A 25334-nucleotide genomic window follows, 5' to 3' on the forward strand; every position below is an offset into this window, starting at 1 on the left:
TTCACAATCTTGTCTCTCTGTGTACTTGTATATGGTGAGATGACAATAAGTTGACTTTAACCACTTATGGATGGATCTCATAGTTGCAGTTGCCCTTCATATCTGAGACCTTGGGCTGGTTGGAAATTCCGGTTGAGAGGTGTAACAAGCTTGTTGATGGTTCTAGGAAGAGCTTTATTTCGGTTATTTTTTCTAAAGGTCATGCAACCAAATATTAAGTAGAGGGTGCCAATAATTTTGTCCAGCCACTTTTTTTCTTGTGTTGTTCAAATGCACATAAAGGAAATCTAACATTTACATACCAAAAATTTGTAATTCCTGATAATTACGGCCATGACTGTAAATGGCACATTTTGTAAGTAGAAACATACTAAGTAGAAACCCACATGTAACCATATGTTCAACCATAACTTAACCCCAGAACTGACCAAGAAGCAGATGTATCCAAATCCAAACTAGGGTCATGCAAGCAGACCCGGAATCAAAATGCTACAGCGCTACCCACTGCACCATACTATGGTCTCCCATGTTCATTTAATAATAATAAAACTTCACAAACTTCACATAATTAAGAAAAAATGATTTTATTACTGCATGATATATTCTATTTACACAATTGGAAACTAGTCCTGAAAACACTTCAAAAGCTTACCAGGATATCGTCATCCTGTTCACAATAGCATGTTTAGATTCAGAGACATGATTGAGGAGAGTTCATATTATCCACCAGTGATCATTTCAGTAGAAGCTGTCTGGACCTCACAGCCTTGAGTGGAAAATCTTGCAGGACAAGGTCTCAGACTGGGTCATCCAAGCGGCCGTGAATCATGGGAATAAGCAGTCAAATGTTCCACTCTCTCCCACAGGAAAAAACAATAAACAGGAGGAGATGTACTTTCACACCGGTACTCCGGTAACCCATGAGCTCCCCAGATTGTTGCAAGTAAAGCAGCAAAACTAAGCGTATGTACACAAACCCCCACGTCCCTTCAAATAAAGAAAAGGTGTTCTGAGACGAAAAGCGGTCTGAGGGTTGGAGATGACCGATTGATTGTAGGTTACCAGTCCAAATCCCAGTGTTTTAAACTGTATCCATTAAATATAAATGATCAAACAAATAAGTGGTCATTTTTCCTGACACGGTAGAACAAGAATATTTTTGGCTCTCTCAAGTTGCCTCAGCCAAATATGTATCTAGAGCGTTTCAAAAGGAGCAAACTTTTAGGAAGCTAGAAGGAAAATGCATGCGTTGAAGTCACTGATGCCCATCACAGTGGTTGTGCACGAGAGATGAGGGTACGAACCTCCCTGAAATGCTTAAAATACATATTTGGCCAAGGCGTGTCCTTTAGCTCTTCATCTTTCACATTAAAATCAATAACTTTTTTTTTTATACATACATTTGTAAAAGCCTTAGGACACATAAACTGTATAGACACTTCACACAGGCATAATTATAGTAGTACAAGATTCAAATGTCCCATGATACTGACAGTGCAGGTAGGCCTCATTATGGGCAAACGATTTATAATGTGAAACTTCGCCCATAGATGAAAAATTGACTCATTATAATTAAAAAATTGAATCAGGTCACACAGAAAAAGAACATTTCTTAAGGTAACAAGCTTAACAAAACTAATATGTTAATCTTTATAATGCGAAAACTAATTTTAACAAAAATGTGTTTATTATGAGTTATTGGAAAATGAATTTATTACCTTTTCAACTAAAAAGTCATCTTCTTCATGGAGGCAAACCCACACATCCATAAAAAACAACAGCTTTTGTATAACTTTGTGTTTTATAGGTCCTCCTTGCACAGTGTTTCAACAGCATTATGCTCCAAGATGCCACCATTAGCCAACCAAATCAACATTTACACCATGAATGGGATGATGGCACTAGAGCAAACCAGGATTACAAGGATCATTTGTTTTGAGGTATAGTCTTTAGAAGTTCTCTGATCCCCACTAATGTATACTGAGAGGAAATTTCTAAATATACTGTTGAAGGAGTGGAAATGAGATACCACGTGCAAAGTAAAAGTAGCCCTAATTTTTTACTTGCAGGTCAGTTCGAACCTTACAGTGGTGACATAGTTACACTGGTTTTTGCAGAAAACACCAAATCATTTTCTGGACTTCAAGAAAGGATGCACTAACATGCTTATTCTTGAAGTTTCACTGTCTGCCAGAAGAATTTCTATCAGCTGTACCTTAGTAAATCTACCATACCCCTGAAGAGAAATAAAAATGAACACGGGGGAGGGAGAAATTAAAACAATAAATACAAACATCCTCGCCCTCAGAAATGACAGGAACTATTTACAACTTGCATATCGGGGAGGGTTGAGGAGGTGGGGAGAAGATCACAGGATTGGAGCTCGCAAAAGCTTGAATTTGACATCATGCGCATGATGACAGCAGACAGGAGGCAGAGGCCAATAAAAACTAAAACTCCCAGCATGCATCTCTAGAAACCATCAGTCAGTGACTGAAAAATCAAATAAAATGTGTATATATATAAAAATAGAATAGAGACAGAAAGCCTCTGCCCACTGTCTCCAGTCCCTAGCGGTCACAAGTGCAGACTTGAAAAAGGGAGAGAGGGAGGAGGGGGAAAAATCTTAGCTAAAACGTTAAAGTAGACTCAAACTACAAACTTAAATTATATACACTGTTGCACCTTTGAAAAATAAATTTTATATACAATAGCTTTCCTTGGGATGAACACCCTGAATATTTAGTTAAAAAAATAAATAAATTGGAGGCCTCTGTTTCCTTGCCCATGAAACCAACCTCAGAGAGAACATGGGTTAGGGGGGAAAAAAGGTTTAAAATAAATAACATTAAAAATGTACCATTCAGTAGTGTATGACTACGTTAAAGCGGGTGGCTAAAAGGTCTCTCATGTAAGTTCTCAGTGCATGTACACCGTGCTCGGGTCAACTTGAAGGTCAAACTGCCAAATGAACAGAGAACAATTATTCATCGGCGCAGCAGGAAGCGAATGACCACCTGCTGGTGAATGCAATTTCACATCATCTGCTTCCTCCTTTCAAGACGTCCTGCGTTTAAACGTTACATCAAATACAATATGGAGTATGTTTTCCATCTTAAACCCCATTTAGACCCATGGGTGGCTTGCCGACGTAAAGTGCTACCCCGAGATGGATGTTCATGTGCTGACTCATTCAGGTCACATGACACAGCCCACAGCCGCCCGCTCAATCACTCTCTCGCCATCTGAGAAAGCTGCGTTGCTCCACCTCGCTGCTGGGATTAAAGTGTCCACCACAGAGCCATGGCTGCTCAGTGACCTCTGACCTTAAAACGCATAGGCCAGGGCTCTACACATCAAGGGCCGAGTGGTGATCTTCTGGCCTCTCTTTATCTCGGAGTCCAGCTGAAGCCTCTGCTGCCAATCAAACTAATGCCAGGGAGAGCAGAAATTTGGATGTAAGGGTGAGACTCGATGAGCCCTGCCAACAACTTCTCAGAAAGCACTTAATGTGAGAGATGGAACGGATTCCGACATAGCAAAGAGAGCAGCCAAATGTGAGAGGAAAACCCACAGCAATAAAAACCTAATTACACTAACAGGGTGGGTGATTCAAATACACCCATACCACACCTGTCAGCAGGCAGCAAAATCTTTAAAATAATTGGATGAGCAATCTTTGATGGGAAAATGGAGGAAAAAAAATATAGAAATGAAATTGCTATTCAACAATAATAACATGTTCCTGCCGAAAAAACGAGAACAGAAAAATCCAGATATACACACGGGGCAGTATTAGCGGCAGCAGTAGTATGATTATTGATATCAGTAGTTGTTGTCAGTAGCCATTATTCTAGGAAAATGGTTCTGGCCGGAAAAGGAGAGGGTTGTGGGTACTGTAGTGCTCAGTAGTTTTGGCTATAAAGGTGAGGTAGGCCACGTCACACTCACTCTATAGGAGTGTGGTTTCTTTTTTTTTCTTTTTTTTTTTTTAAACTGGCAGGATATTTCTGTATAGGTCTATTTAAATTTTAGTTTCATTCTTACGTTCTTGATTTCTCATGTTTGTGTAGATTTTCTGCGTCAATCTAGATTTTCACGTCCTCCTCGACGCTAAGCTGAGAGAGGGTCTTTTTGATGCGGAGGGCCGTCAAACGCGCTGCTCCATTCGCATACCAGCATTCCCGCATGATCTTCCCCATCACACGCAATGCCTGAGATGGAACAAAAGGGAGGGAAGGAGAAGAACAAAGAAAAGGGCAATATTACATAGTGGTTCCAGGGCTTAGTGTTGAAGGGACCAGCAAAGATTTTTCCACTTTGATGATGCAATGAGCTGCAATAGGCTAATAATAGCCAAAGCCAGACTCCATCCCTGCTTCCCTGTTCATTTGTATTCGGAACATTTATTCTAGAACAAACCACAGAGACATTTTCTACTTGGTTCCCTTCCCACAGGACATCTATAAACCTCTGTTCTACATTAAGGTGGCACTTTGTTTTATGAGGATTCACATTTTCTTTTTGTCAGTGCACCACTAAATACATTCTAATTCAGTCAAATCATGCAATTGTCATATTTTGAGTCAGAAAAAAAAACATTAGAATTTTTTTCCCTCAGAAATATTGCCATATTAATGTGAAAAAGACTAAAAGGGTCGTGGTAGCCTAGTGGGTAAGATAATCGCCTACGATGACGCAAATCCAGAGCCCGCCAAGGTGCCACTGAGCAAAGCACCGTCCGCACACACTGCTCCCCAGGCACCTGTCATGGCTGCCCACTGCTCACCAAGGGTGATGGTTAAAGTTTCGTTGTGTCACAGTGTTCTGTGCATCATAATGACAATCACTTCACTTTCTAACTTTTTGATCCAGGGGGACGGTCCCTGATTGTAAATTGCTCTGGAAAATGGCATCTGCTAAATGCCATAAATGTAAAAGTAAAGATATGTTTTCAGACTCTGAACCAGATTATACATTTAGATCATTAATGATTTTTAATAGAATACACTGATATATGACTGTATAATATTTGGTAATATTTTGGTTGGTAGCCATATGTTCTTACGTCACCTTGCACAATTTGTATAGGTTTACCTCATAGCTCTGCCACCAGTTGGGGATGTTCGGTCGTAACCGCTGATCACAAACAACCTTTCTCATTTCCTCTATGGAGGGGTCAGATGGCACAAGATCATAATACGGCAGCTGGTACTCCTCGTGGATACCTGAGAAGAAGAAGAAAAAAAAAAAACAATACACAACAGATGAAGGAACAAATAATGTTTGAATAAATAAAACTACGTGGATGAGAAGCCCTTTAACCCCCTCACCTCCTGCATTGCACCGCCGAGCAATTTCCCAATACACCAGCCCCAGGGCATAGATATCCGCACATTTGAAGGAGTCAAAGTGGCGCATATTAATACTCTCATCCAGCACCTCTGGAGCCATATACCTGAGAGACATGGAGGAATGTAATCATGCCATGTGGAAGAAGATTCATTAACTAGGATGAATAATTTAGAATTAACTAGACATAATAAATCAGTAAATCATCAGAATGACTCCTCCCCCCATTCCCTTTTAAATACTGGAAAATGCACATCTTCCACATCAGAATTCAAAGACTGTTGCTAATGGCCACTTACCGCTTGGTTCCGACGCGCTGGTTCGGTGCGATGTCAATGGTGTCTGTGACGGAATCGTGCCGCACAGCCAGCCCCAGGTCGGCAATGGCACAGGTGCAGTTCTTCTTAACAAGAATGTTCTTAGATTTCAGGTCACGGTGAGCAATGCCTGGCTTACCTACACAAGGAGAAGTTAGGCTATTTAAATAAAAAAAGGATTATATTGCACCAAATCAAGCACATAGCATAAACATATGGCAACAGTCATGATGACATTTTCAGTTAGTTGACATTTTCAGAAATTGCGGAAACGAGGCAAAACTGGAACGAGGAGACTTTAAAGTGCCTAGGAGCGGAGTTCTTTAATGCCACTTGAGCACGAAGCAATCTGTGCGCACAACATGTCATACTCACAAGCTAACCATTTCCTTTTAAGCGCAGCATTACATATGCTCACTGACCTTCAACTTAATCCAACGTGTACATTTGCTGAGACAGCAAATCCCTTTTCCCAACCCACCACAACACACAAGACAAAAGCCATTCTTTTGAACAGTTGACACCTACTCACCCTGTGTGCCCAAAATCTCCATATGAAGGTGTGCCAGGCCACTGGCAGCAGACAGGGCCAGTTTGATCATGCCCTCAATGGTGATGGAGTATCGGTTTAGGTAGTCAAAAAGGGAGCCGTGCTCGTGATAGTCAGACACAAGCCACAACTGAGTCCACGTGCCATTATCTGAGAGAACGAGAATTAATTCTAGATAACTGTGAAGATTCTGCAGTTCATGGGACCAACAATTAAAACATTTGAGCATATTGCATTGACAAATTGCTAATATAAATGTCCCAATTTTACACTACTGATTTGAATTTCACTACATTTTTAAATTGTACCCTTGTTGTCAGCGGCGATGAAGCCAAGAATGTTCTCGTGGCGGAGCATTATGGTCTGGTAAATCTCTGCCTCACGGAACCAGGAGCGCTCCTCCCTGGAGGAGAAGATCTTCACTGCCACGTCCCCACCTCTCCACTTCCCTCTCCACACCTCACCGAAACGACCCTTTCCAATGATCTCCTGCAGGACAATAGTACGGGCCACTGTTCTTTGGACAAACAGTGGGAGTCCTATGGGGAAGAGACAGAGCATATTAGCATGTAGGTATCATGCAAATAGTACTGTCTGTGGTGCTGATGCATGTAGTTCATGATGGTCTATTAATTCCTTGAATATCTACAAAATGTCTATAAAACTGACTTACAGATTTGACCAGTAAAGGCAGTTATCTTCATAATGATTTACAGCATAGGTCTGTACTGTACTGACCAGAGCCTGAGCCGGATGTGGACAGGTCATAGATGAGGTCCTGCAGAGTCTTGTCCTTGGCCAGGTAAAGGTGCTCTGTGCTGGGGTCCTCCACCTCCAGCCGGTGCCTGTGGCCATAGGCCCTCTGATGGTGCTGGAAGAGGAAACGGGCCAGCAAGAGCAGCACACACAGCAGGAACACGGGTCCCGCCACCACTGCCGCCACCTCCACCGGCCCCCATCCTTCAGAGTAGCCTGGTGGCCATGCGGTCACTGTGAGAAGGACGGTGCAAAATAAATAAATAAATAAAATAATTATAATAAGTTTAACCAGTCTAGATTATTGCTACTCAACTGTGGGGGTTGCAATGTTGAAAATTACACAGTATAAGCATCATTCAGGAAGAAACCGGGTGACTGTTTAAAGATAAAGTTTGCTATTTCCAATTTATACATAAAGTTACAATGTGACGAACGGCAAGTGTTTCAAATACAAATTTTTTATGGTTACAAATTTTAATAACCATCAGCACAATGCAATTGTTCAGGTCAGTTCGCTTCAGCAATAACACCAGGAATGCTAATGTAGCTACCTGGATAAAAGTAAAGCCTCTAAGCTTAATTTCAACATTCTTTATTTCCATTTAGGACTACTACTGCAATTTTACTGATTCAGTCCTTAAATACTTATCTGCATACAAAATATGTGAGAATACTTGGCAATGCACATGTGGCACCATCAAATAATGGACAAACTGTGGCACGGGTTAAAAACACGGTGACACTAGAATCTGAATGTGGGTGTGTGTGGGGGAGGGCATAGGCAGGTGCGTTTTGAAACATTTGGCATTCCGTAAGCGGCGCGTTCTTCCAGGAGAAAGGCTGGTAACAGGTAGCGCGCAACAGTGGCGTCACCTGGGTGCACTTTGAGGTCGATGCTGTTGCAGTAGTCTGTGTAGCAGCAGTGGGTATTCAATAAGCCTTCAGCGCTCAGACAGTAGAAAGGCTGGCCCGGCGGAACCAGCTGGTCCCGGTGGATGCAGGCGCGGACATGCTGCTCCACGCCGTCGATGAATGAGGTGGAGGCCATGCAGGCCCCATCTGTCTCACACCGGTAGTCCTGTTTCTCACATTCCACTCTGCTACAGTTACAGGACAAGGCTGCAGAGAAAGAGAGACAAAGGGGATTCATGTTACATTTCTGCCTTCAAACAAACCCACAAAAAAAAAAAAAAAAAAAAAAAAAAAAAAAAAGCCACTGTAATATATATGATGCATCATATGAGGCATCATATTTTCATGCATGTGGGACAGGCTTCTAAAGACAGGACAGCTATCCATGATCCTGGTCTGACTAACAGAAAGCTGTACCAGTCTATGCGTGTGTGTCCACCACCAGAGGGCCCTTTAGGTTAATGGGGACACTGCCAGGAGCGCACGGATAAGGTTTCACTTGATCAAGCTGTTTTAACAAGGTTGTTTTTCCTGCCCCGATCTGACTCACGGTCGATCTTGGTTTCCTCCTATAAATGTTTGGATATGGGCTAACGAGTAGATTCAATCTGTTTGGAAATCAATATATATATTTTTTATATATATAAAATCTTACTCATTCTACTCTGGGCCTAATCTCCACCTCTCCAGCTTCAGATTTTAATCTTAAAACTAATACAAATCATATATCACTAATTCTTGTAACCGCATGCACAAAGAATTCATTTGGATAGACCTATTAACTATGACATTTTACAGTTCTAACACAATGTTCTTGTTAGAAGATTCAAAGTGTGAGGGAATCTGTTCAAATGGTCAATGTCAACTTTATTGTTGTCTTCCATAAGATTAAGGTCAGTGTGATTCCAGGACATTTAGATCCCTTTCCTAGGCCAGTTCTTCAAAGTGTTCTTTGGATCATGATGTATGTACAACAAGCCTCTACATTATAGACTAACTTCACTGCCAAGCTTAAATAACCCAGTGATTACAGTGCCCTGGATGAAAACACTGGGCATACATGGGTCTATATTTTCCTTTAATATAAAAGTTTACACCCCCCCCAAAAAAAGAAGAAAAAGACCACTTAAGAACTTCTGATAACCTTTCTGGTGCTCCATAAGAAGCTTCACAAGTTTAGGACTGCATTTGATACACAATACATGAGCTCCAATTGGACCTCCATAATAAAGAATACTGTTAGCATTAAATGCATTGCAATTAAATATGCACAATGTCACTAATGTAGAATTGACCGTATGGTACATTTCTTTCTATGCCCTCTAATTAAGGTCCCACCGCCCTCCTCTCCATCTCTTCTCAGCCCGTTGCCCTCTTTTTAACTGTTAAAACTGTGCAGGAGTGAAGTTAGGACCATTAACACTGTAAATGTATTATTAGCTTGAAAATGATTTATTTTACACTTCTGGACTGCTGCTTTCTCTTTCATACCTGCTGCATTGCTGTAGCATCTTAGAAATTATTACCTTACAAATTCTTGTTGCTTTGTAAATTATTTAATTACCTAAAGTTTCCGTGCGTGAATGTTTTTCCAACAAATCTGGAAGAACTGTCTGATCGCATGGAGTAAGCATCCCTAATCCCTAAAGACATGGTGAACACTTTTCCTTATTTGCACTTCTTTTTCTGCACACTTTTACTTTTGTACTTAACACATGGGGCAGTGGTGGCCTTGCAGGTAAAGAAAGTGGACCCGTGATTGGAAAGTTGCTGGTTCAAATCCAGAGCCACTAAGGTGCCACACAGCAACATACCATCCCCACACACTGCTCACTAAGGCTGATGGTTAAATGCAGAGGACACATTTCACTGAGTGCACCGTGGGCTGTGAATAACGATCACTTCACTTTCAGATGGCAGAAATGACTTATGGTGTTTCCTGGTGCAATTAAGTCAAATAAATATCCAGGCACATGTCTGTAGTAAATTTACATTTAAGGCATTTGTCATACGCCCTTATCCAGAGGGACTTACAAAATGCTTTCAAGTTACCATCGATGATGTATGTTCTGCACAAATGAAACAAACATTCCGAGGTCCCCAAATATCAGCCACAACCCTTGACCTGCATTATATGTAGGTTCAAGTAGCAAATTACTGCATTATATGTAGGTTCTGCATTATATGTAGGTTCAAGTAGCAAAGTTCAGTTCAATGAAAGCAAAGTAAAACAAATTGTCATGTTCATCTTTCATTTTCATGTACAGAAATAGTGAAATAAAATACAGCAATATATAATGCCTTGATGTGTAGCTTGTCCCATAAATGCACAGCACAACACACGCTCTCTCTTTGTCTTTGGGGTCAGAGCTAATAAAACTCAACCTCTCAGAGAGATCGCCGCTCTAATCTCCAGGCCAATGAACCTGTGACTCAATAACGATCACAGAGATAATAACCGGGCCTAATGTGGAGCAGCACATCTCCTGTTACTGCGGTAACATCAGTGCCACGGCAAAACAAGAGCACGGCCAATCTGGACCGACATCAGGGCAATGAAACAATAAAGGGCTTTTTTGTTAGGCAAATCCTGGTGTTACGGTGGTTTTGGAACACAAATGTCCTGTTCCTAAGTTAATCACGCTCACTTAAAAGATTGTGAACTCCTCGGTCTGATGCACTTTTTATCAGACACCCGATGGCCACATCCTCTCTGCGGACACTGTATCCTTCCTGAGAAAGCAAATTATTTATGTCCTGATCTCTTCCACTCCTACACAATAGTATGGACGAATACTGAAATGATTATTGTAACGTAGTCGATACATGATCCAGGTGACTGCTATGATGAAAGATATGTGGTGTAAGTTCAACTATATTGTCAGGATTTATGTAAATAAATACAATAAGGAAGGACTTGTTAGTTATCTTTGCACTGAAGTGCAGACAAGCAGCGCCGCCAGATACCTGACTGTTTCAGCCATACATCATAAAAACACACAAACACAATATCTGAACTATCTTTTGCAGAAAAAAAAAAAAAGAAAAAAAAAGAAAAGACGTGTTTGGCTTTTTTACTACTTACTTATTAGTGCATAACATATTTCTGTTTCCATTATTATTAATCATTATATGTATATAGTAAGTATATAAATACCTAAATACCGTGTATAATTGAAATTTATTTTATTCATATTTGCACCCAAAAATGCTACACATTCTAATTACTTAAGTAATCTTGCTCAACAAAACCAAAGCATTCGCATTGTAAGCTCCTGCTAGGAGGGGCTAAATCCTCTTAAGTTTAGGGATGGGCATGGTCTGGACGAAGAATTCAAGGTCCCAAATACAGGGGGGATTGAGGGGGACCTAAAGATCAATTGTAAGCAGAGATGGGGTGATGCTGGGACAGGATTTAGGAAGAAGGTGGAGAGTGGGCAGAATGCTGGCTGTGATGGATATTAAAATCCTGTCTAGACTGAGACTGGAAAACAACGGACAGGAGGCAACAGACAAATTCAAATGTATTCTAGATTGGACATTAAAAAAAAAGGTCTTCAGGATGGGACAGAACATAAACAAGCCCACAAAACAGGAAATGATTATTGCCCCCCTGGCTAAACATTTTAAAAATATCATTATTGCAATCCGTGCTTTGTTCAGGACCCCGCTGACATCAGAAACAGAGACAAAAACTGATTACAAAACTGTTTTATCTAGGCCTTAATGATGATACTGACCTTACAATACTGACCATCCATTTATCTATTTATTTTAACAATTACATTTACATTTTCCCCCTTGACAAAAATAGTTTTTCTGATATTTCACTCAGAAGAACACAATAGTGGACATGGGCCAGCATGGACACCCTGACTACCAAGACCCAACTTTTATGACTAGGTGGGCTACAGTAGCTTTTCTGTATATGGTTATATGAGCCTGGGCCACCCATGACCTGTGGTAGGTCCAGAACAGGCCGCAGCATTCCACAGGACCCTGCAGTTCTGGTGATGCTGTGACCCAGCAATCAATGTAACTTAAATACTTACTTTTGCCCATAACAAGATAATCAAACCGGTCATAATATTACACTGAATGGCATTCCACACTAATGCTACATACTTCTAATTAACATACTTCAGGTAATCAGATATAGTACTATATAGTAATTTCTTTGTATTGCAGCACATGGTGAAGGTAAATATTCACATGTTCCATCAACCCTGTGGGCAAATTATAGAATGCATTTGTATCCCAGTCTGCGTGAACAACAGTGACAGGCTGGTAAACAGGTAATGTGTGCAAGCCATATATTGGCGAATTTCTGTAACCACAGTAACCTGCTGTGAGAGCACCATGTGTGGGTCTAGAATATTGTATTTGATTTTTCCTTTGGCAAGAACAAGGTGTAAGTGCGATAATCCACGCAGAGGTCCGCTTTGCTTCTGTTGTGAGCAGTGAAAGTCTATTCATGGATTTGAACCGGATCAGCGTGTGTGTTATATTCCCCTCTATCTGCATTTCTATAATGCCACAATAGCATAACAATACCTTTTTACGCAATTCCTTTTTTTGTATTAAACGTCACACAGCAAAACATTTTAACTGCACCACAAACGCATGAAACGGAAATAATGTTTCACCGCAGGGAGCGGGAGCATAAGATCAACTCTCCCTGCGTGGTCCGCAAACACACAACCTCACGTTCCACAATCCAGATCAGGCCACTGTGCACAAATCTCCAATCACACAAGAACACGCCATCGTCAGCATAATGTGTTCCGATGCTTTTATATCGGAGCCATAAATCCTGCAGACCACAACATGGCAGAGTTATCAGACAGTAATTTTGCCTGCCAAACCCTAAATCCTGATGGACACCGTCCGACTAAGTAAAGATCTGAGATGTAATGTTCAGCATGCAAAGCTCTGTAAGCCTGGCTAGCTACAGGAGAGCAGGGGTTCCATGGCTGGGCACAGACCAGCAAAGTTGTTGTCACATGGGCTCTGTGACCTTCTTACTAAATTGTTTGCTAAAATGAAAATATAATTTATAAAGAAATATCTTCTATTTGCAAATGCTTTTTACATTTGCAATTACATATTCACTCACTATCCACAACTGCCCAATCCACATCAAGGTCGTGGGTGCCGGAGCCCACTGAGAAACTTTGGGTGTAGGGTGGGGACTTCCCCAGGGCACGGTGCCAGCTCAGTGCAGGTTATAAGTTATTATTAATTTATTATTCAGTCACATCATTGAAATATTATTATTAAATTTATTATTCAGTTATATCACTGAAATTACACTGACAAATTCTCAAATTATTGAAAAATCTAAGCTTATAGTTGTTTTCAAGGTTCTACCCCCGATTTGGATTCTATGGTTTGGCTACTGTCGTTAAAAGTTAATCTATATCAATTGATAGATTTTGTGCAATTTTGTGTTTTATTCTACTGAATTAAAGAGGGCCACATGCAATAAAACTAATGAATGCAGTATTTACACCATATACGTTTGGACAAATAATTTTTTCGATACGATTCATGACAAAATAAAACAAACTAAGCATTTGGCATTAGAAAGCAGCAGCATTTTTTTGGAATGCATTTCAGCTAAACTACATGTGGCCATGTGAAGACTAGGCCACAAATCTGCACTGGATCAAATGCTAATTATGGCAGGGATTTACTGGCGACTAGACATGCTTGTCGTCCTGCGCAGGTCTGCACTTGACGGGCTTATGTAAGCATATAGGTTTGGCAATGGCACCGATCCAGTGAGGACCCCATGAATCAAAGTAGAAAGTGGCTCTAAGTTGGCATCAATTCAAGAGCCAAAATGGAGACTGAGCGTGGAGCTAACCTTAGTTGGGCCGCACCCTTAAAACTATTTAAACATTTATCCCAGGGAATTAAGAAATTGAAGAGATTGAGAGCGAGTCCATCTGAATGAAGGTTTCAAGTGTGGAACATCAAAATTCAGACTCTGACACACACCTTACTGTTCTCGCCTCAGATTTACACAGGCAAGCAAGCACACGCATACATGCATGTAATTGCTTTGGATCTTTTTCTTTTCATTTTCATATTCAAAGGACCCCGAGAGACACAGGCATTCCCCTTTGCATTCTTCAAAACCTCGCTCAACCAACACTGAAAAACCACAGACAAGTATCAATGGTCTTAGAAATAAGTCTTACAAATAATAGGACCTTTAGAGAAATGTGAAGTGGTGGGACCATGGAAAGGTGTGCAGAAATATAAAAAGGAAGGGGAAGAGGGGAAATCTACATGCACATCTTCAGCACAAAAGCTATTGGTAAGACTAATAATTGAAAGGTAATATTTTTTGCAATTATATTTCAAAAAGATTGGCATCCCAAGCAATCACTTGAAATGACTACAGACTACTTCCTGAAATATATTAATATGAGGGAAGCTTAAAACAAAGCAGAAAAAAAAAAAAAAAAAGACACTTCTGGTTTGTAGTCTGGGGTTTCAGGGTAATGGAATGAATGATGTCACATGCGGTTGCCAGGACGTACAAAATGTAGATTGTTACGAAATGAGAAGAAGAAGAAAAAACAAAAAACAAAACAACAAAAAAAAGGTATGCAGTATTGTTGACATCCACGACTAACAGGATGTCTGGACTGCTCAAATGTCCCTTCATGGACTGTGATGTGTTAGTATTGGCTTCATGATAACAGAAACAAAAAAAAATTAAAAAATCAATGCTATCGCTCATCACTATGGAATCAGTGATTAGTCACTAAAATGATCAAATAACAAAAAAACAAAAACAAAATGTACTATTAATAAACTGATAAATCCTTATTTATGTATTATTTATCAATAAAATAGCTGCAATAGCACTGCAGCTGTTTGGTCTGATAAATTCTAAAACAGCTCTCCAAGGACCAAGGAAAGTCCATTCATTACCGTATTCCCAAACAAAGCCACGGATTTAGGCAGAGATGGTAAAGCAGGGTCCCGGCGGTCTTCTTTATTAGAAAATTACCTTTATCGTCCACCTGCTCATCTGACTTAAACGACTCTCTCAATGATCTAATGGGCTTTTTGCCCCTACCCACATGGCCATGTGCACATTTCCGGCTGCCCATTAGCCGGGATGAAACGTTTCTGGCAAAAAGGAGCTGCAACTGCAAGCGTAACTAGATCTCCACTTTTGGAGGTTTAAAATATTGGTCTGGCTAGGATTCATTTCCTGAAGTGGTCTGGGATTTTGTTTACCTCTAGGATGGCACAGGCCGGCTGAATAAATGTCTTATAAAACCGGGCAACTTCAGCAAAATCCTCCCGGTAAAAGCTTCCGCTCAGCGCTGTTTACTACCAGGCACCTAATGCTAAAGAGCTTCAGGAATCTGGTAGCAGTTCAGCAAGTTTTCCTCTCCTTGAATTCTTGGGAGCTACTTTTTTTAAACGAATTTGAAGTCAAAGCAGGAAGTAACAGAACAGATTTAAAGTCGCACGCAACCAGTAGCGAGAATGTGTTTTGGGTAGCTATGACAACACACAAAAGCCATGACTAAAAGAAATGAAATGTATAGTTCACGTTTTACTTATTAACATGACGTGTAAATGTAAATCAAAGACCGTTTCTGTTCAAAAGTGAGCACTAAGGTACATTGCAGTTTTTTTTTCTAAAAATATGATTACATTTGTACAGCCAGAAATATTTAAGTAGCCTTATTCTGAAAAAGGGGGTGTGGCTTAAGGCAAATTTTTGTTAGGTTAAACATGAACAATTCAGGCATGATTAAGTTAAACATGTCTCTCTGTCAGAACTCCACAACTCAAGTGAGAATTTGCGAGGCAATGAGGCCAGTAGCACACTCACACTCACACACACACAATTTCACTCAAGACTCCACTGACAGAGACCGGTCTCGCCCAGTGTACGGGACACAGAGTGTACACAGCGTGGGAGGAAACTTCATCTGTAGGAACATGCCACTGCATTCACCGAAAACAATCCACGTAGCGTTGATCTGCCGGGTTACTGCCGCACAATAACTTTTAATGGATAAACTACAATACAAATCAAAGGCAGCGCGGACAAAGCAAGACTTTATGCAACATAAGTGAATAAGAACAAGAGAAGTACACATTAACAAAAAATTATGACAAAACAGACGTGTTACTGTGTGACATTTACAACCAGCCGACACAGAAAATGGGCTGCTTATGAGTCATTTATAAGGTTTCATTTACGCAACTATGTGAGATAACAAATCTAACCATTAACCATGCAACCATCTGTATATGTGATTAAGATCACACAAAAAATAAAAAAAATACAATTTCGAGCTCTTCAAAATCTTCCATGAGCCACAGATACCATGCTCATTAAAAAAAATGGCAAACTTCAATCTTAATTTTACGAAATTTCCAAAGCACTGGAAGCCTGATTAGATAACAAGAGCAAAAAAAAAAAAAAAAAACACTGCCAATTATTACACTGTTTGGGACGGAATTATCTCAGAAACATGCATCCAGGGAAGAAGTACCCACACACACTCAATCTGCGATCATGCAAACAAGATAAGACGACACTGAACACGGGCCTCGGCCTTTCCCCCCCCATCCCGCTGCCGTGGATTACCAACACGGCTGCCGCATTCTATCATTTATAATAATGGCGGTTCAGTCATTTACGCTTCACGCCTTGGTGCCGAAACAGGGACAAATCATTTTTAACATCATTTAATGTTGTTTACTGCAAATATGCAGAGAGGTGACAGCTGCCGGGGCCGGCGGGGCCACAGAAAGCGCGGTGAAAATCAGGCTGAATTGTCGTTTCAAATTCAGGACGAGCTTAATGTTTCATTCATTTGGACTGATTGCGTTGGTTCCTCTTTAAGCCTGTTTAAAAGCTATTTAATTTGACCGTTCTGGAGCGGAAATTAGCATACGTTTAACGAACAACATCAACACTGCTCGCTCGGTTTGTAGAATGCTTGCGGGGGGCAGCGTCGATGGCGGCTGACACCAGGACGCAGGTCCACTTCTGGGGTATCGGCAGGGGACGGCGGTCCAGCGATGATGTTTCCGTCGGACCGGACTAAACGGTTCAGCCTGAACACGACAGACGTTACTTGAACAACTTTGCTGGTGCGAACCACTGCACATCACAAAGTCACCAAGAGACCTGCAATTCATCCTCATTTCCTGCTTCCATCAACTGGATCAAAACCAGGACCTCAAGGTTTACAAAAAACCCATACAAGTTGTTAACGCACGTGTTATACTTCATGAATACTTACACAAAGAAACACAGTATTAACACGTAAATAATCTGAAGACCATGCCCATATATGCTCAGCATGATGTATATAGTCGTTCCACCCAACATAAGATCCTCAGCCCTTAACCCGCACCCACCAAATAAAGACTTGGGGGGGGGTCACACGGTTCATTCCACTGGCTCCAGTCACCCCCCCCCCTCCCAAAAAAACAAAAAAGAAACAAGAACCTGCTAATAAGAAAAGCGATCGGCGAGAAAAGCTGACCAAACGGATTGCATAAAGAGAACCGCGCATAAACTCGGCTAAGTAGGTCAACTCCACCGCCGCCGCTGAATGAACAAGCAGCCTCACCCCACACAGGACAACAACTAGCTAAACTAGCCAACTAACTTACCAACTAGCGATAACAGAAGAGGAAGTCAGAGACCGAATAACACACAACCCGACGTTCGCTATCGGAGCGACACAATTTGCGTGTCGCGCTTTAAACGAGCACAACGCGTTTGGTCGTACATATGTTTTTGAAACTAAAGGGACGCGAATGTAACGTGAGGTTCGTTTAAAATAGTAAAAAAATAAAATAAAGTCCCACAGTCCCAGCTGGCCGGTGACACGGGTCGCTCCTCGTACAGAGCCGACGGTGTTAGCATGGAAGCTACGCCGAACGCGCGTTTCTACAAAGCGTAATAAAAGCAACGCGCGTCGCCGCGGGGCCCCGATAGCGTCCCTGCTAGATTAGTGTCCGCCAGGTCCCCCACACCAAGCGCCATGTTGTCGCGGGGAACGCCAAATCCCGCGGCCGCTCGGCACGACATAAATAAATACGCGCGGGGGCAAGAGTGCGCGCTGGGCGGACGGACAACGTCGCGCTACTCACCGTCGCACGTTCGCAACGAGCCCAGCACGACGACCAGCGACAAAAGCACTCGATTCGTGGCCATGATCACCAGGTTCCCATCGCATTCATTTATACGTTTCGGCGGTGTATTGACAGGGCAGCAGGAGCTCGCGTATACAACACACACGCACACACACTCACACACTCACACGCAAGCACGCACACGCGAAGTTGCCAGGTCTGCCGGACTAAAGCGGACAGATCGGACGCCAAATCAGTTCCGTTACAACACAATTACACAACCGCACAGCCAACGTGTTTCTTAAAGAAGTGTATTATGCATAAATATATTTCTCATCGCTTGAGATTTACACTGGATAGAAGTCCTGTTATCATGATTGTGTATTTGTGGCCAATTCTTCCACCTAACGTTCGTATGAAGATATTTAGAAACCGGTGTATTAAAAAAAACAAACAAGCAAATCCTTAAACGACCGAAAGACGCAGAAAACAAATTAGGCGTGAAACTCACACACCTGGCAACTCTGTAGCAGCGCGACGCAGACGCGCTTTAAAGGGGGTTGACAATTTAAAGGGGAGTGCTCTGTTGTTCAAGTTATAAAGTGGACATGTTATAAACTTTTAGATTTTGTCAGAATTGCATGTGGCCTGGGATGCTCAAAGTATTTGTGCCCTCTTTGGGAATTAGTTTTTCAGCTCAAAAATGTACACTGTCACGCATAAATATTTTTTTCAGATGCTTTTCATAAACCACTTGGCCAACTTGAGCCCTTTACAAAATGTATCAAACAAATGGATTTTATCCCCCTTAAAGGATTAAATATTTTAAATATTCGTATTATTTATTTTTTAAATTCACAAAAAAACTAATCATTTTACATATAGTAAATAGTAGGGGATTGAGGCAGTGATCGTAATTAGAGTCTTGGACATGTCAAAGAACAACAACAAAATTGAACTGATTGCATAGTATTTTTTGTGTAGTGTCAAATATTGCTTCTTGACACCCCTTGTGGCCAAAATATGTCTTTACATCAATTTTTTTCAGATTTATTTTCATAAGTCACTCAGTCAACTGACTGAGTGACTTTTCAAAATGATCAAATATTCAATAATTCAGAATATTTGCAAAGGGTGCAAAAAGATTAAATGTGGCACAACATAAAACATACTAATGCTCGCAAATCAATTTTTTGTTGATCTGTGACATGATCAATACTCAAATTATAACCATTGGCTTATCTCCCTATTATTTATTATACGGAACGTTTATTGTTTTAATTGTTATTTTAATAAATAATCAGTGATTCAAACGATTAAAGGGTTACATTCTGAAAATGATTGAATGTTAGAACATTTTGTAAAAGGCTTAAGTTGATTAAGTGGTTTATGAAAATCGTGCGTGTACATTTTTGTACATGAAGAGGGCGAGAGGGTAGTCCTGAGGAATGGGGCACAAGGGTTAAAATATATGTTTAATTCAAAAGTGCTTAATTTTATTCAACATTATTCTTCAAACATAAAAACCTACAGTTTTAAATCAAATTTCCTAGACCATTTTCTGAATGAAGTTACTTACTGTACAATGTAATTATACACGACCAGCACAATAAATTGTAATTTAATTCTATGCTGCCCTCTGATGACAGAATGTTGTAATTGCAGCACTGTACCATTTCTTCTGTTATTTATGTCTTCCCATGATCACATCACAGAAATGTAGGTAATATTACAATTTAATTGGATTTTAAATTACATTTGGAATTTTCCTCATGCCTGCACTCAAGAGGCCAAATACAAATTTCCACATTTAATACATTTGAACTTTTGCCATGTCAAATGTGCTGGTCTACCTCTATGTACCATTCGACCTCTACAACTCATACAAAATGCAGCAGCATGACTGATCTTCAACCTTCCCAAATTCTCCCACACCGCCCCTCTGCTACGCTCCCTCCACTGGCTCCCAGTAGCTGCACGCATCAGATTCAAAATACTGATGCTGGCCTACAAAGCCAAACATGGAGTAGCACCATCCTACCTCACAGCCCTTATTACACCTCGCACTGCACCTCGTATACTCCGAGCCTCCATACTCTGGTCCCTCCATCTCTGAAGGTAAAAGGAAGACACTCATCTAGCTCATTTAGACTCTTCTCTGTCTTGGCCCCTCAGTGGTGGAATGAACTTCCCCTTGAGGTCAGAACAGCTCAGTCACTGAGCACTTTCAAATGGCAGCTCAAGACATTCCTCTTTAGAGAATATTTAGATTAACTTCTAACCTTCTTTTTGTCTTACGTTTGTATAGAAACTACAACAGGGTGAATAAAATATTGTATTCATAGTTGGGGGTCCTAGTGAACCAGAACTGATCACTTCATCAATGCTAACTTGAAAAAGCATGTTGTAAGTCGCTCTGGATAAGTGAGTCTGCCATAAATGTAAATATAAATGTAAATGGCAATGCCTTAAATGTAAATGTATGGACAACCAGATCATCCGATTTGCTGTGGCGACCCTTTACAGGAGCAGCCGAAGGAGAGAGGAGGAGTGATGTGGAGCGCAGTGGTGGCCATAATCAGAAGGTTGCCGTTTGAGTCCCAAACTGCCAAGGTACCACTGAGGTGCCACTGAGCAAAGCACCGTCCCCACACACTGCTCCCCGGGCGCCTGTCATGGCTGCCCACTGCTCACCAAGGGTGATGGTTAAAAACAGAGGACACATTTCGTTGTGTCTCCGTGTTCTGTGCTGCAGTGTTTCACAATGACAATCACTTCACTTCACTTACTGCATAAAGTATTTTTCTAATTGAATTCAAAATTTGTGCATATATAAATCTTTCAATCACTTTATTTTTTCAATGAACACGTTTGTGATTTTTAATCAATTTATTTTCACTGAACCTGCCAACATCCGAACATCAGCCAATAGATTTACACTTGACCATTTATGGTGGTGTGGTCTACTGCTTTATATATAAAACCTGGGCTTTTCCTGTAAGCATATGGGGGCAACACACCTCAGAAGAGATGGATGATTGTCTTTTGCTCATGATGGTGATGATTTGTGAGTAACCAACAACATCACACTGCTATTATTCATTTACATTGTTGTAAAAGAAACCATTATTATTATAATATTAAATGTATTGTTACATTATTATTAAATTATTATTATTTTGGACTATTCAGTTTGAAAATGCTTCTCTTTTAGTTATCAGTGTAAATACTACCAAGCTTGGAGAACAGACTACACCACTGCCATACATGAAAAAAGCAATAACAAGAAGAGTAAATGCTGGAGATACAGTAATTCTGCACTGCGATGAGGAACACCGTAAGAAGACTGACTGGTACGGGCATTCAGACCAGGCAGCGCTCTTCAAAATTACAGCCAGCAAGACATCAGATAATCAAGACAAAATATTTTTTATCTGGGGCTACACACCAGAAATCACTGCAACATGGAATCCTAATAACCAGTCCTTCAGTCTGACCATCAAGAACATGACTGTACCTACACAAGGCTTCTACTACTGCACCACTGGAGAAGGTGTTTTAACCGTCACTGGAACCCTTCACATCCTTGTTATCCATGGTGAGAACTTTCACAAACATTCTGGGTTTCATATATGATTCTTTTCCAGTGATGCTATTGATGTTGATAATGTGCAGATTGTTTTTAGAAAAACAGATGCTTTACTTTCTAATATATTAGTTTGAGACCAAGCAATTCACTAATAAATAGTTCTTGCTGTTTAACAGACAAGGTGGAAGTAACAACAACCGGATCAACTTTAATGATCACTGATCGCTCTCAAACTACATCGGCTCTGGTCCCAGTCTGTTGGACACTCACACCGATTTTATGTTCAGCCTGCACTGCTCTGACTGCACTGGGTTGCTGCCTCCACCACAGAAAAAGTAAGGCATTATGGAACTTCTGATTTGTTGCTCTAGCAGTGCTTCCCTCGTTGCTCAGAACAATTCAAGGTTAACCGAATTATGGATGAAAAACAGTTACGTATTTCTGGATTTAGTTTATTTTGAATTTATAATGACATGAAAAACAAACATTTTGAATGTGCTTAATTCGTGTATAATGAAAATTGAAAATGGAACTTTAAAGTACTTTATATAAGCACATACAATGATTTAACAGGCTTAATATTTTGCTGAAAATTACAGGTAGACAATTAATTATGAAAGTTAATTTGTAATTCTGAAAATAATTCAGAATAATATGTAGAATACATAAAACTATTACACAAAAGTACACTGTGCAGTTGATAGGGTGGTAGTAGCCTAGTGGGTAACACACTCGCCTATGAACCAGAAGACCCGGGTTCGAATCCAACTTACTACCATTGTGTCCCTGAGCAAGACACTTAACCCTAAATTGCTCCAGGGAGACTGTCCCTGTAATACTGATTGTAAGTCGCTCTGGATAAGGGCGTCTGATAAATGCTGTAAATGTAAATGTAAATTTGTATTTACTTTTTTTTTCTTTTTAAATGTAAGAAAACAACAGGACAAACCAGGGAAAAACACACGAAACACATCAGGGAGATGACAATCAGGTAAAGCACCACCTAATAAATGTTTCAACTAATAATACTGCAAGTATAATACATTAATATAATGTAAGTCTTTGAAACTTTGATCTGTTTTATTAACCAATTTTTTTCTGAACAATTCGTTTCGACTGCAGGATGAAGATGGAACATTACAGTACAGTACTTTACACTTCTCCAAACAACAGAGACGTTCCAAAAAAAAGAATGTAAATCAGTCAAATGAAGATGCCATACTGTACAGCTCCTTGCCTTTTCACACAACAATGTCAAATTCAAATAAATCCTAAAATACTTTAAGTATTTTGGGGGTTTTAACATAAATTTACTTACTAACTAAATAAATCTCACATAAATCTTATAATACTTCTGACTGTATCTGTTTGACGTGATGTGGAATGTGTCAGGATAACAGTATAGCTTTTTTATTTATTTTCTTCCTACAAAAGCAAAAACCAGTAGTTGTGGGATCATTAATGATATGGTCACATGGCGTCAAGCATCCATAAACACAGTGTCTGCATTCTTACTTTCCAACCACTGTCATTACGGCTGCACGGTTTGGGAAACAAGTCATATTTTGATTACTGAGATCAATATTGCAATATGATAGATTTCACTTGCTTGCCTATCAGTAAAAAATCACATACAAATTCCTAAATCTTTACATAACTGCAAACACCATCAGCATGACCCCCCTGGGGTGGACCCCGTGCATGTTGTTTCCCAGCCATTTGATCCTGAAACCTTAATAACTGCATATCTCGCTCCTTTAGTTTAGCTTGACTATCTTCCAACTGGAGTTTCAATGTGCGAAGCTCTTGAAGCAATTTATCTGTCACTTTAGCTTTTTTTATCTGCTTCCGCATCTCGCTTGACCTCGCTTCCACGTCAAAGCTGACTCGAGCGAGCCACTGCAGTTCCTTCTCGCCTTTCTTCATATGCTGAATGTTGCCCCAGGCCTTCTGCATATTCTCAAGTTTCCCCTGTTTTAAAACCATATTTATCACTAATCTTTGCAGATGTGTCTTTCAGCCTCAGAAAACATTGCATATCCTCTGAGATTACCAACCATGGTAGTATCCTAGTGGGTAACATGCTCACCTATGAACCAGAAGACCCAGGATCAAATCCCACTTACTACCATTGTGTCCCTGAGCAAGATGCTTAACCCAAAGTTGCTCCAGGGAGAGACTGTCCCTGTAACTACTAATTGTAAGTAGCTCTGGATAAGGGCGTCTGGTAAATGGTGTAAATGTAAATTTCAACACTGGGTGCTTCTGTTCCTTTTTTGTGGGCTTGGTCATTCCTTTTGACATTGCAAACACAAACGAAAAAACCCAGACAAGGAACTACAATATTTATCCAAGTACTTACTCCTGTTTTTCCAGGACTCCTGTTTCATTTACAGAAACATTGGCATCTGTATACTCATGGTTTTATCCAGATATCTGTTATCATCAGATTCTTGTTACTGTCTGTTAAGAATACTTAAATCATCTCCACCAACTCTTTTCAGACTGGCCTCGAGGTGGAGGGATATTACAGCCGACAACTTGACCACCAGCAGTGAGATTTAAGACTAGGAGCTTACCTCCACCAGAAGTATTCACTTCCCTTTGGTCAGTAGTGTTGGCAGGGCCAATTCCAAATTTTAATCCACTGCAAATGTTGCAATAAATTTTTCTCCCTGTCCGTCCCTTGAGACAATCTTTGTTCGTGACGCCATTTGTTGGATTTTTCCGTTGAAAGATCCGTTTCTGAGGTCAGGTGATGAGGCGATGAGAGGTCTTTTAAAAAAAAATTTTAAAGAAAAGATGTACAAAGATGAATCTTCCTTGAACAAACACTCTCTCTGTAAGATGGAAATTCGCAATGCAGCAGCTCCACTGAGCTGCCCTCCTGATGTACCCATTTGGGCCAAAACAACAGAGATTGTGGGGCTGTTATCACCCTTCCAAGGTGAATGTGTGAGACCTACTGTCTGCAGCTTGCTGATTATTACGTCATTCTTATCAGCTGTTACATTGTTGTGGAAGAAACCCTGCAAGAATCCATCAGCATTGAAAAACCGATGCTAACATTCTCTAACAGTCATTGTTTGTGTCAAACAAGTTGTGAATTTGTTGTAACATAAAAAGAGAAGATGACTTACTTGTGCTTGAAGTGATGCTCTGAGCTCCCATGGATGGGGTCAATGAAATATTCGAAAGATTAACATTTTTTTTTAGATAAGTAGAGTTTTTGTGAAAACATACAGGCTACCCTTTGTTTTAACTAATGATCCATTTTCGCATCTCTCGCGATAATTAAAATGCATCATCCGACAACGTTTAATACTTTTTCCAATCACCTAAACAAATTTAAAGGATACTAAGGGTACATACTATGGACCGGAAGTTAGTGTTAGTGTGAAGTTAGTGTTGGTGTGAGCCATTATATGTAGAGTGCACACATGTGTGTTTGTCAATGTGGTTAATAGTGTTTGTGGGGAACCACAGCCCCACTCACCCAAGACATAAAGCCAACATGTAGGAGGCCCAGACAATTGACATACAGAGACCCCCACAGGGCACTCACGAGAAGGCCACTGCAGGAACAATTGTATAAATATTCAACTCTCCTACTGATTCACATCACAGAGGTATATGGGAACGGTTGATTCGGTCACTGAGATCCTTTACAGTTATTTGAAATTGCAAGTGCCAGATGAGGCAGGTCTTCATACCATCATGT

The 25334-nt window shown here is 40.5% G+C and overlaps 2 protein-coding genes across 4 annotated transcripts; one reads left to right on the forward strand and one right to left on the reverse strand.

The window, feature by feature from the left end:
- Positions 1 to 565: 565 nt before the first annotated feature.
- LOC114800406 (activin receptor type-1B-like) lies at positions 566 to 18232 on the reverse strand. Of its 3 annotated transcripts, XM_028997735.1 has the most exons (10): positions 9455 to 10880; positions 7852 to 8097; positions 6958 to 7209; positions 6528 to 6758; positions 6202 to 6369; positions 5652 to 5808; positions 5334 to 5458; positions 5098 to 5228; positions 4048 to 4214; positions 566 to 3429 (listed from the first exon to the last, which is right to left on the reverse strand). In XM_028997735.1, the coding sequence occupies exons 1-9, from the start codon at positions 9522 to 9524 to the stop codon at positions 4089 to 4091; spliced, it is 1506 nt and encodes a 501-aa protein (XP_028853568.1). In that variant the 5' UTR covers positions 9525 to 10880; the 3' UTR covers positions 566 to 3429; positions 4048 to 4088. The 3 variants fall into 3 exon arrangements, with proteins under 3 accessions (XP_028853568.1, XP_028853570.1, XP_028853567.1); XM_028997737.1 differs by lacking the exon at positions 9455 to 10880 and adding an exon at positions 18043 to 18232 and having other exon boundaries at positions 566 to 4214; XM_028997734.1 differs by having other exon boundaries at positions 566 to 4214.
- Positions 17386 to 22888, forward strand: LOC114800969 (uncharacterized). The gene is made up of 7 exons (XM_028998908.1): positions 17386 to 17471; positions 20551 to 20637; positions 21027 to 21091; positions 21239 to 21622; positions 21790 to 21948; positions 22546 to 22604; positions 22736 to 22888. The coding sequence occupies exons 3-7, from the start codon at positions 21055 to 21057 to the stop codon at positions 22886 to 22888; spliced, it is 792 nt and encodes a 263-aa protein (XP_028854741.1). The 5' UTR covers positions 17386 to 17471; positions 20551 to 20637; positions 21027 to 21054.
- The last annotated feature ends 2446 nt before the right edge of the window (positions 22889 to 25334 follow it).

The sequence above is a fragment of the Denticeps clupeoides genome, chromosome 12 (assembly GCF_900700375.1).
Source record: "Denticeps clupeoides chromosome 12, fDenClu1.1, whole genome shotgun sequence".
Lineage (NCBI taxonomy): Eukaryota > Metazoa > Chordata > Actinopteri > Clupeiformes > Denticipitidae > Denticeps > Denticeps clupeoides.

What these genes read in the sequence shown, in the direction of transcription:
- LOC114800406 (XM_028997735.1), bottom strand. Translation starts at nt 9,524, where the DNA reads ATGCTTACTCCATGCGATCAGACAGTTCTTCCAGATTTGTTGGAAAAA. An exon ending in CGACCTCAAAGTGCACCCAG is followed by an intron (nt 7,210 to 7,851) that starts GTGACGCCACTG and finishes TCCTTCTCACAG; the next exon opens with TGACCGCATGGCCACCAGGC. An exon ending in CATCGCCGCTGACAACAAGG is followed by an intron (nt 6,370 to 6,527) that starts GTACAATTTAAA and finishes TCGTTCTCTCAG; the next exon opens with ATAATGGCACGTGGACTCAG.
- LOC114800969 (XM_028998908.1), top strand. Translation starts at nt 21,055, where the DNA reads ATGGATGATTGTCTTTTGCTCATGATGGTGATGATTT. An exon ending in CTGCCTCCACCACAGAAAAA is followed by an intron (nt 21,949 to 22,545) that starts GTAAGGCATTAT and finishes TTTAAATGTAAG; the next exon opens with AAAACAACAGGACAAACCAG. An exon ending in ATCAGGGAGATGACAATCAG is followed by an intron (nt 22,605 to 22,735) that starts GTAAAGCACCAC and finishes TTTCGACTGCAG; the next exon opens with GATGAAGATGGAACATTACA.